General features: G+C 39.8%; 1 protein-coding gene across 1 annotated transcript in view; it reads right to left on the bottom strand.

The window, feature by feature from the left end:
• PGM5 (phosphoglucomutase 5) overlaps positions 1-12,431 on the bottom strand; it is a 194,802-nt gene that overhangs the window by 71,660 nt on the left and 110,711 nt on the right. The window contains exon 7 of the mRNA XM_061132188.1: positions 2,594-2,709. Coding sequence (XP_060988171.1) covers positions 2,594-2,709 — 116 coding nt within the window. The remainder of the gene's footprint in view (positions 1-2,593; positions 2,710-12,431) is intronic.

Below are 12,431 nucleotides of genomic sequence, written 5' to 3'. Positions count from 1 at the left end.
AATATAAGAATATAAAATAGAAGGCCTAAATAGTAGAAAACATATAAAAAATCTTTTAATTGTAAATTGTAAGACTGTATTTCTAAAATGAATGCCAAAAATGTAGAAGTGTTACAAAAGAAAATACCACAGTTAATAAAAGAATCCGTTATCATGGTTGCAAACCAGAAAAAAAAATTATTAATAGTTTCTCTTTATGTAACACTAAACAAATCGCAAAGGAACATTAAAATCAAAGCTATTAACAGCTCTATAGGACATATGACCCAGTTTCTTCAATGGATAAATTAGAAAGAGAAAATATAGTGGAAATAAATGCAGATTAAAAGAGACGTAAGAGAGATATTAACCAGTTACAATGTAAGGTCGTTTGGATCCTAATTGCAAAAATCTACGCGACAGTGCCTGCCACACTCATTGCAGTAGTAAGAAAAGATTAGGAAATCTGCAGAATCACAACTTTTTGGGAACTGATTAGAGATCTGATGTCACAGGCAATAAAGCGGATTCCAAAGAGTCTCAAGCCCCTTCAAGGAAAGATAGGACATAAAACCATCTTATCTCTGGCAGGGTACAGGGGAAAGCAGATGCCTTCCATACAAGTGAATAAGAAGAAGTCACATAAGAGTTTTAAAAATTTGCAAGGGCCAAGTATAGCTTTTATCATGTTACTTTAAAATTGCCTGGAGTCCCAGATATAAGGGGCACACTTCCAAGTTCTTTCCCATAGGTTCCACTGGGTACTCAGGAAAGGCTGGAAAAAGAGAGACTTTTACTGCTGGTATGCAAGAGATAATCAACTTCTGCCAAGAGATAAGCATGAAACCCTTCTCGTTCCCCAAACATTTCTTTCATAGGAAATGAAAGCCTAAAGTTCCTGGATGAATGAGCTGCAAACCTTCTTGTGCTTAGGACCCAGGCAAGATTTGCTGCTACTGAAATAAGAATGGAAGTAAAAAACCTTAGAGAAAGGGTAGGAAATCTTGGGCCCAGAATTCTATACCAATACTAAGCAGAGGTCTGCTACCATTAGAGAAGGGTCAAGCGCTTGGTGATTAGAGGTCTATTTTGTATCACCTACATGCAGTAACTGCTGAAAGCTGTGAATGAAATGGAAACACTGAAAAATCTCCTTCATAACCCATCCTCACTTTCAGGTCACAGTAAAAATATCCCACGCCTGGGAGAATTTGAAGCCTGTGACACACTAAAGATTATAACAGGAACAATGAAACTCAAACACGGCTCAAGAGTTAATTACATTTAACTCTTTAATTGCACACTAATGCTCTGATAGAAAGAAAGATACACCCTTTTCTTTGTGTAAATATTACTTACATTAGTTTCTACTGTTCTTATAGACATACAGTCCAGCATTTAATGAAAAATTACAGGATATACAAAAACCAAGAACGAGTAAACCATTGCTTTATCAACAGACAAAGAAATCAAGAGAACCAGAACCAGAAAAGAACCAGATAATGGAATTATCAGTCAGAAAGTTTATAATAACTATGTTTAACATGTTCAGTAATCTAATGGAAAAGAAAAACAGCAGACATAAACAGATCAATAAATGCATCAAAGAGATGAAAATTATTTAAGAAGAGTCAAAAAGAAATGCTAGAAATAAAAAACACAGTATCAGAGATGAAGAAATGCTTCACTAGGCTCAGCAAAAGACGACACAGCTCAGTAAAGAATCAGTAATATGCCAATAAAGATTATCTAAATCGAAACACAGAAAGAAAAAAGAGTAAACAAAACCAAATAGTGCTTGTAAAAGCTCTGAGACAAACATATGGACACAAATTATCTAACATACGAGTAACTGGAGCCTCAGAGGAGATGACAGAATAGGGAACAAGAGATATTAAAAAGGATAATGGCTGAGAATTTTCTAAAATTAATGAAAGACAACAAACAACAGATACAAGAATCCCAAAGAACCCCAAGAAGAATTTTAAAAATACATGTACCTAGATATACTATAATTAAACTGTTATAAACAAAAGATAAAAAGAAAATATTAAAGGCAGACAGAAGTGGGAGGTAGGGGAAATTTGAATACAGAGCAACAGTAGTAATTGGAGCTGACTTCTTGGGAACTATGGGCTTCCCTTTGTGACTCAGCTGGTAAAGAATCCGCCTGCAATGCGGGAGACCGGGGTTCAATCCCTGGGTTGGGAAGATTCCCTGGAGAAGGGAAAGGCTACCCTCTTCAGTATTCTGGCCTGGAGAATTCCATGGACTGTGAGTCACAAAGAGTCGGACATGACTGAGCAACTTTCACTTTCACTTTTCTTGGGAACTATGCAAGCCAAAAGATAAGATATATGTACACATGTTTTTTTAATTTCCAAAATAGAAAGTTTTGAAAGAAAGGGAAATTTTTAAAAAGAAGGGAAAATGGGCAGAAGATGTGAGTGTGTCATAGCATGTACCCCACTAGGTTTATTCTAATTTTTTTTTTTTTTTTTGCCTCTAACTGCTTCTCCAGCCTTTGATTCACAGTGGATTCACAGGTTTCTAAACTGGGGTCATAGAGTGCTGCAGCCACCCTCTCCAGTAATACCAACCCAATAAAGCCTACCAGTGCCAAAGCTCTCTTCTCCACACAGAGAGCACCGGCCAGAGTCCATCAGATTTGAGAAGAATCTCCATCCAGCTGGGGTCTCATACACAGGCACCTTCATTGATTTGGCCACTCTGAAAAACAGAATTTAAGGCAACAATCAATCCATATTTCTTCTTTCTTTCTTTTTTTTTTTTTTTCGCAGCACATAAGCAAGTCTTTAAGATTTGTTTATGCCATAAACTAAATTTTAGAACACCCTGAACAATGTGGACAGTTTTCAAGATGTGAAGCCATAGGTGAAAGTTTATGGATAGCATATTCTCACATTTATGTTTCCCTTCTATATATATTCCTTAACCTTTGTGGTAAGATCCAACTGGGGATCTGAGAATCTAAATTAAGCTGGTATTTGGGTGCAAACATTTTGGAATACTGTTTGACATTATCTACTAAAGATGAACATGAGGAGGGCATGGCAACCCACTCCAGTATTCTTCCCTGGAGAATCCCAAGGACAGAGGATCCTGGCAGGCTATAGTCCATAGAATTGCACAGTCAGATATGACTGAAGTGACTTAGCATGCACATACTAAAGATGAATATATACACATCCCATGAACCAGCAATTCAACTCCTAGAAAATAGTAGACACTGTGGTTCACTGCTTAGCTTTACCCGCCCCCCGCCCCCCTACACACACACTTTGGTGGTTTAGTTACTAAATTATGTCTGACTCTTGCAAACCCATGGACTGTAGCCCACCAGGTTCCTCTGTCCATGGGATTTCCCAGGCAAGATTACTCAAGTGGGTTGCCATCTCCTTCTTCTCCAGGGGATCTTCCTGACCCCTGGGTTTCCTGCATTGCAGGCAGATTCTTTACCAACTGAGCCAATAGAACTGGAACAGTCTTTCTATGAGCTGCTCTCTTATTCTCAGAATATTCCAAGAAAAATATATAATCATGCTTACATCCTGGTAGGAATAGTGAAATAAATCCTCCCCAAACTGGAGAGAAAAAGTTTTCAAAGCCATTAATTTCACGGTCAGAAGTTTAACAAAGGAGAAATCATTCACACAGAAGCTTTCAAGGGCAGTTCACAGTGAAGGCTGGCTCAAAATTAATTTAGCTAAAATGAATGTATATGACCATAAAATAGAATGCAACATGGGGCAGAGGTGAGGGTAAGAGAAAGGCTAGAGGGTGTGAGATATATATTCTCTGGTTAAAACTTTCTTGTTGGTTCAAAGCCAAGTTGGCAGAACTTAAGGGAGGAGAAAGGATTTCCCCAACTCCACCCTTTTCAGTTAATCACTCGTAGGAGGTCATTAGGCTAAAGGCTGAGGCTGGATTTTAAAGGACTGGATACTTTTATAATTATGAGCCACAGTTGCAGTTATGCAAGCTAAGATAACAATATGGGTAATTAAATTCCGGGATCCCAAGCATGAGTTGATTGTGTCCTAAAGTCAGAAAGGAATTCCCCTCCCTTCTCCTTCTACTGAACTTGGGATCCATCCCAAACATAGCATTCAGCAGATACCAGGCTGACTGGAGGAGCCTGGCCTCTTTTTGGCAGGAGGTCCCGGTGGAGTCTCTGAAACTCTCTGGTACAAAAGCTAAAACTGAAGCTGCTCATGCTGAGGGTCTGCTCCCCTCTTCTTGACTCCCACCATCACATGCTGGAGACAAATAAACCTCACTTTCTAGGAAAGACCAGAAGGAAAAGAAAGTAAGTGAATCTGGGTCAAAATTTCCCTAAAACTGGGAGTGAGCTCTCATAGCAAAAAAAGGAAAACACTGGAAAATAAAGAAACATGGTAGATACAGGCTCCTCATTGTGGATTTCAAAACCTCTCAAAATGTGGCTTCAGGTTGGAAATAGCCTCAGTCTGCCTTTCCAATACTTTCTCTCATGACCCCTCCCACATGTTCCTTTACAAAAGCTGAACTCTCTTTTTTCTTTTATTTTTGGCGGGTGGGGGTCACCACGCAGTATGCGGGATCTTAGTTCCCCAACCAGGGATCAAACTGGAGCCCCTGCTATGGAAGCACAGAGTCTTAATCACTGGATCAACAGGGAAGTCCCAATCATTTCTTATTTTTCAAATATGCTGTTGCATTTTTGTTGTTGATTTCTGAGTCCTTCTTCCTGCTTTTCATGTTGCATGGATTAATCTTCCTTTCCAGTCTCTCAGAATACTTCACGTTGCTTCAAAACCTATCTAAAATGTCCCGCCATCCTGAATCTTGTGGCAAAGATTGCTAGCAGTCAATAAATGCATCTTTTCCTGGACGCACAGCTGAACTACATTTCTTAGCCTCCCATGAGGTTTGCTGTGGCCATGTAGAGTTCTAGCCAGTGGAACTCTAGTGGAGATAATGCATACTCTTTTCAGATACGGCTATTAAAGCTTCTCATCCTGCCTGTTCCTTCCCCTTCTGCCAGTTTAATGTGGACAAGCCCCACAATCCTAGAAGCCACACATTAAAGATGGTGGGCCCACAAGTTGGAAGGATCTGAATCTCTGAATCACCATTTGGAGTAGAATTAATCACCAATCAGGAACACTTGTTTTTAACTTTTAATGACTGAGAAAAAAACCTTTTGCTGTGTTTGACCCATTGTACATTTTGGGATTAGTTTTATAACAGCAGCTCTATCATCATAACAATACAATTTGTTTTTCATTGCCATAATCAACCCAAAGTAGCCCTTCCTGCCTTAGGCTTCCTCTCTGGGTATGGGGTCTTTGTGTTCACATGGTCATTGTATATGGTTTTACCTCCTTAACACTTTCCCTCCACACACACACACTATCACCACCACCAATGTGTTAGTTCTTTGAGGGCATAAGCTGCATCTTATGTACCTTTATTGAGTTAGACAAGGCTGCAGCCCATGTGATCAGATTGGCTAGTTTTCTGCGATTATGGTTTCAGTGCGTCTGCCCTCTGATGCCCTCTTGCAATGCTGTGTGGGGCCACCCAAGACGGCCTGGTCATGGTGGAGAGGTCTGACAGAATGTGCTCCACTGGAGAAGGGAATGGCAAACCACTTCAGTATTCTTGCCTTGAGAACCCCATCAACAGTATGAAAAGGCAAAAAGATAGGACTACCCAGGTCGGTAGGTACCCAATATGCTACTGGAGATCAGTGGAGAAATAACTCCAGAAAGAATGAAGAGATGGAGCCAAAGCAAAAACAATACCCAGTTGTGGATGTGACTGGTGACAGAAGCAAGGTCCGATGCTGAGAAGAGCAATATTGCATAGGAACCTGGAATGTTAGGTCCATGAATCAAGGCAAATTGGAAGTGGTCAAACAGGAGATGGCAAGAATGAACATCAACATTCTAGGAATCAGCAAACTAAGATGGACTGGAATGGGTGAATTTAACTCAGATGACCATTATATCTACTACTGTGGGCAGGAATCCCTTAGAAGAAACGACGTAGCCATCATGGTCAACAAAAGAGTCCAAAATGCAGTACCTGGATGCAATCTCAAAAATGACACAATGATCTCTCTTCGTTTCCAAGGCAAACCATTCAATATCATGGTAATCCAAGCCTATGCCCCAGCAGTAATGCTGAAGAAGCTGAAGTTGAACAGTTCTATGAAGACCTACAAGACCTTTAAGAACTAACATCCAAAAAAGATGTCCTTCTCATTATAGGGGACTGGAATGCAAAAGTAGGAAGACTCTTGAGAGTACCTTGGACTGCAAGGAGATCCAGCCAGTCCATCCTAAAGGTGATCAGTCCTGGGTGTTCACCGGAAGGACTGATGTTGAAGGTGAAACTCCAATACTTTGGCCACCTCACGCAAAGAGTTGACTCACTGAAAAAGACCCTAATGCTGGGAAGGATTGAGGTCAGGAGGAGAAGGGGACGACAGAGGATGAGATGGCTGGATGGCATCACCGACTCGATGGACATGGGTTTGGATGGACTCCGGGAGTTGGTGATAGACAGGGAGGCCTGGCGTGCTGTGATTCATGGGGTCACAAAGAGTCGGACATGACTGAGCGACTGAACTGAACTGAACTATGTACCTTTATAGCTCTTCAATGTCTAGGATGACAAAGTACCTTGTCAGACTTGCCCTCAATAAATTCTGTATGATTTCAGTTGCCTAATATCTACTATTTAAGGAATATTGTTGAATAGCAAGGGGAAAAGTATCTCTACTTGATCTTTTCTCATTTTAGGTTCCTTATATTAAGATATAATCAAGTGATTAAAAATTAATCATTTTGAGCAAAGGGAATTTCTCCAGGTATTAATCCCTGTGGGTGGGGCTATCAGAACAGAGGCTTCTCTGGTGGCTCAGAAAGTAAAGAATCTGCCTGCAATGCAGGAGACGGGTTCAGTCCCTGGTTTGGGAAGATCCTTTGGAGAAGGGAATGGCTACCCACTCCAGTATTCTTGCCTGGAGAATCCCATGGACAGAAAAGCCTAGTGGGCTACAGTCCCTGGGGTCACAAAGAGTCAGACACGACTGAGCGACTAAGCAGCACACAGAGCAGCAGTACACAGCTATCAGGATAAGACAAAGGCATTTCTTGAAAGTCAAGACTTTAGAACAGAATTATTGCAGTGAATATATGAGAATCAAAGGTCTGAAGAGCAGAAAGACACATTATTTTATCTTCCCAGTCTCGGTAGTCACCTTACCCTCATGTGCTCAAACAAGGTAACAGATACAAAAGTATCCTGAAAAATCCCTAAAAGCTCACTACATACACAGGGGCTAGCATAATCCAGTTTTGTGCCTCCCACATCCAGCACAGTGTGTGCCCAGAAAAAAAGAAAGAAAGTGAAGTCGCTCAGTTGTGTCAGACTCTTTGCAATCCCATGGACTGTAGCCTACCAGGCTCCTCCATCCATGGGATTTTCCTGGCAATAGTACTGGAGTGGGGTGCCATTTCCTTCTCCAGGGGATCTTCCCGACCCAGGGATTGAACCCTGGTCTCCTGCATTGTAGATAGACGCTTTACCATCTGAGCCACCAGGGAAGTCCTGGTGTGTGCCCATAGTAGGTATTAAAATATCTATTAACCTAATTACACACTGCTACATCATTGGGTGCAATAATATTTTACTGGAATGTCAGTGGTTATTAATGACTCTTTTACTTTGCTATAGAACAGCCAAATAAACAATGACTAATTATAGCAAATATATGAAGCAGAATCAGCTGTTCCTGGAATTCTACTTTAAGAAAGTTGCAATAGATTTAAAAAGGACAAGATCCAGGTCCCTCTTTTTCTGATTTATCTTCAAACATCGACTTTCTAAAGAGCTTAGCAGACTTCTTGGTTCTATTTTCTGCACACTGAACTCTCAGCCCCTTTTTAAAAACTCCCATCTACATAGATCACAAGATACCTGCATTGTGCATGCATGCTGCCACTTCGGTCATGTCCAAACTCTTTGCGACCCTATGGACTGTAGCCTGCAGGGTTTCTCTGCCCATTGGATTCTCTAGGCAAGGATACTGGAGTAGGTTGCCATTTCCTTCTCCATCACAATGTGTATCAGTTATCAAATCATCACGCTGTACACTTAAAATATATTATAGTTTTATCTGTCAATTATACCTCTATGTAGTTAGAAACTTCCCTGACTTTCCCGGTGGCTCAGACAGTAAAGTGTCTGCCTACAATGCGGGAGACCTGGGTTCAATCCCTGGGTTGTGAAGATCTCCTGGAGAAGGAAATGGCAGCCCACTCCAGTACTTTTGCCTGGAAAATCCCATGGACAGAGAAACCTGGTAGGCTACAGTCCACGGGGTAGCAAAGAAGAGTCAGACACGACTGAGCGACTTCACTTTCATTTTTCTATAGTTGGGAAAAAAAATAATCAGAAAAGCTAGTCATTGGTGACAAAGTCAGGATAGAGGTTATCTCTGGGGAGGAGTAGAAGGTAGTAATTGGAACGGGGATCAAGAGAGTTTGAGGAATGGGTTCTGTTTCTTAATCTACAATGGTAGTTACTTGGGTGTATTTCTTTATGGAAAGTGCTTGAGCTATGCATCAGTTGTGCCTCATGCATGTAAAATATACATTATGCTTCAGTGAAACATTTATTTAGAAGAAAAAGCCCTCTGTAGTACTTATGACTAAGTACATGTTTGAATTAGCATGTTTACATCATCCCAACAAACAAATCACTGGAGATGGAGTTTAATAACATCTGGATATGGTGGGCTAAGGTCTAGTAGACATGTAACAAAACTGCCGGCAAGTCAGTCTTTCAGTATTTTCACATTGATGAAAATTTTCACATTGAGTTCACTCCCGGATCCCTTCTTTGTTTTTGTTTGTTTGTTTTTGTTTTTTTTTTTTTTTCATTTATTTTTATTAGTTGGAGGCTAATTACTTTACAATATTGTAGTGGGTTTTGTCATACATTGACATGAATCAGCCATGGAGTTAACATGTATTCCCCATCCCGATCCCCCCTCCCACCTCCCTCTCTACCCAATCCCTCTGGGTCTTCCCAGTGCACCAGGCCCGAGCACTTATCTCATGCATCCCACCTGGGCTGGTGATCTGTTTCACCCTAGATAATATACATGTTTCGATGCTGTTCTCTCAAAACATCCCACCCTCGCCTTCTCCCACAGAGTCCAAAAGTCTGTTCTGTACATCTGTGTCTCTTTTTCTGTTTTGCATATAGGGTTATCATTACCATCTTTCTAAATTCCATATATATGTGTTAGTATGCTGTAATGTTCTTCATCTTTCTGGCTTACTTCACTCTGTATAAGGGGCTCCAGCTTCATCCATCTCATTAGGACTGGTTCAAAGGAATTCTTTTTAATGGCTGAGTAATATTCCATGGTGTATATGTACCACAGCTTCCTTATCCATTCATCTGCTGATGGGCATCTAGGTTGCTTCCATGTCCTGGCCATTATAAACAGTGCTGCGATGAACATTGGGGTGCATGTGTCTCTTTCAGATCTGGTTTCCTCGGTGTGTATGCCCAGGAGTGGTATTGCTGGGTCATATGGCAGTTCTATTTCCAGTTTTTTAAGAAATCTCCACACTGTTCTCCATAGCGGCTGTACTAGTTTGCATTCCCACCAACAGTGTAAGAGGGTTCCCTTTTCTCCACATCCTCTCCAGCATTTATTGCTTGTAGACTTTTGGATAGCAGCCATCCTGACTGGCGTGTAATGGTACCTCATTGTGGTTTTGATTTGCATTTCTCTGATAATGAGTGATGTTGAGCATCTCTTCATGTGTTTGTTAGCCATCTGTATGTCTTCTTTGGAGAAATGTCTGTTTAGTTCTTTGGCCCATTTTTTGATTGGGTCATTTATTTTTCTGGAATTGAGCTTCAGGAGTTGCTTGTATATTTTTGAGATTAATCCTTTGTCTGTTGCTTCGTTTGCCATTATTTTCTCCCAATCTGAGGGCTGTCTTTTCACCTTACTTATAGTTTCCTTTGTAGTGCAAAAGCTTTTAAGTTTCATTAGGTCCCATTTGTTTATTTTTGCTTTTATTTCCAATATTCTGGGAGGTGGGTCATAGAGGATCCTGCTGTGATTTATGTCGGAGAGTGTTTTGCCTATGTTCTCCTCTAGGAGTTTTATAGTTTCTGGTCTTACATTTAGATCTTTAATCCATTTTGAGTTAATTTTTGTGTATGGTGTTAGAAAGTGTTCTAGTTTCATTCTTTTACAAGTGGTTGGCCAGTTTTCCCAGCACCACTTGTTAAAGAGGTTGTCTTTTTTCCATTGTATATCCTTGCCTCCTTTGTTGAAGATAAGGTGTCCATAGGTAAGTGGATTTATCTCTGGGCTTTCTATTCTGTTCCATTGATCTATATTTCTGTCTTTGTGCCAGTACCATACTGTCCTTCTTTGATATCTGGTACCGCTGGCTGGAACTGCTCTGAGGTAGAAGGCTTAAGTGAGTCTGCAGTTTAAAAGCCTATCTAAGATAGCCTTCTCAGCTCATAAGTAAAAATTAGCCAGAGTTCAGCTAAGCCTTGTTCTCCAATAGCAAATCTCAAAGTCCACTCTTCAACTCATCTTTTGGATGCAGCAACTCATTGTTGTTGTTGTTTAGAGTCACTAAGTGGTGACTGACTCTTGCGACCCCGTGGACTGTAGCTCTCCGGGCTCCACGGGATTTCCCAGGCGAGAATTCTGGAGTGGGTTGCCATTTCCTTCTCCAGGGAATATTCCTGACTAGGGCTCAAACTTGCATCTCCAGCATTGGCAGGCAGATTCTTTACCATTGAGGCACCAGGGAAGCTCTATAGCAACTCATACTTCTAGGTAAAGTTAAGTATAAAACATGAGGCTGCCATAAGAAGATGACCACAAAAGTTTTTCAAACATATATAGATAATATATAATGTATTTTATATGTAAATATATATAACATATTATAAATATATATATAATATAAATGTGTACATTTATACATAAATTTTATATATTTCTGTTATACAGAGTAAAGTCAGACAGAAAAACAAATATAGTATATTAATGTGTGTGTGTATATATATGTATATAAAATCTAGAAAAGCAGTACTGATGAACCTGTTTACAGAGGTGAAACGGAGATGCAGATCTAGAGAATGGACTTATGGACACAGCAGGAGAAGGAGAGTTAGGACAAATTGAGAAAGTAGCATCGACACATATACACTATCATGTGTAAAACAGATAATTAGTAGGAAGCTGCTGTATAACACAAGGAGCCCAGCCTGGCACTCTGTGATGACCTAGAGGTGTGGGAGAGGGCAGTCACAGAGCTTCAAGAGGGAAGGGATATATATATATAACTAATTTGCATTGATGTATGCTAGAGACCATCACAACACTGTAAAGAAATGATCCTCCAATTTAAAAATTTATATATTCATATATTATATATCTTTATTATATTATTCAAATTGTATATATTTATATAATATGTATTATATATTAAATATTAGATATAATGATATATATTATATAAATATATAAACTTTAGCAGACAGCTGCCTGTTCCTGGGACCTGTGGTATCTCAGCCTAGACTGAATCATAAAACTCACATATTAAATAACAGCTCCTTTGCCTGCCTTATCAAGGAGGTCATAAGGATCCAATGAGATAGTATATAAAGATAAGAAAGTGCTCTAACAACTGCAAAATGTCCTGCAGTGTTCTGTTGTTATTGTTCTGAGTACTGAGCCTTTCACTTAATCCAAAGGGAAATAAACATATCATTTAAAGAATATTTATAATAAAAAACAAAATATAACGGGATGTCTCGTGCTTCCTATAAAAATCTAGATTTGGGGCAACTGTAAAACAAAGGTGGACCTTAAACCCAGTTGCCTTGGCTGCTTTATCTAAAAGCTATGGCACTTTCCTTTCAGGTAGGTGTTACAAAAGAAAATAGGATCCTTTCCAATTTGATTTTTAATTTTGTTAGGAAACATAAGGCATTCATACTTCTGAGAATTTTTATTAAAAGAAAAAAAATTGGCTTTGGGAAAGTGACCAAAGATCCAAGAGAAAAATATGTAAAACTGAAAGAATCAGGGGTTTACTCTCATAAGCTAGAATTAATCTGGAGCCTTATGTCTGGAATCAACAAGTTTCTATGTTTACCATCTTGATGCTTCAGCACTTTGATGTAAACTGCTCCCGGTTCTAATTTTATTTTCAAAGAAGAAAAACTGTTGAGGGACTAGGGCTGGCAAATTTTAAGCCCGAAGTGTTCCAGTTAAGCTGAGAGATAAAGAGACGACTGTCAGCTGTCCTTCAGATTCCCATGAGATTGCTCCCTGAAGAGCAAAAAGTGAATCATCTTCTTGTCTTTCTGTTTTGCTTTAAATT

The sequence above is a fragment of the Dama dama genome, chromosome 29 (assembly GCF_033118175.1).
Source record: "Dama dama isolate Ldn47 chromosome 29, ASM3311817v1, whole genome shotgun sequence".
Lineage (NCBI taxonomy): Eukaryota > Metazoa > Chordata > Mammalia > Artiodactyla > Cervidae > Dama > Dama dama.
This window is presented reverse-complemented; position numbering and strand designations above follow the sequence as displayed.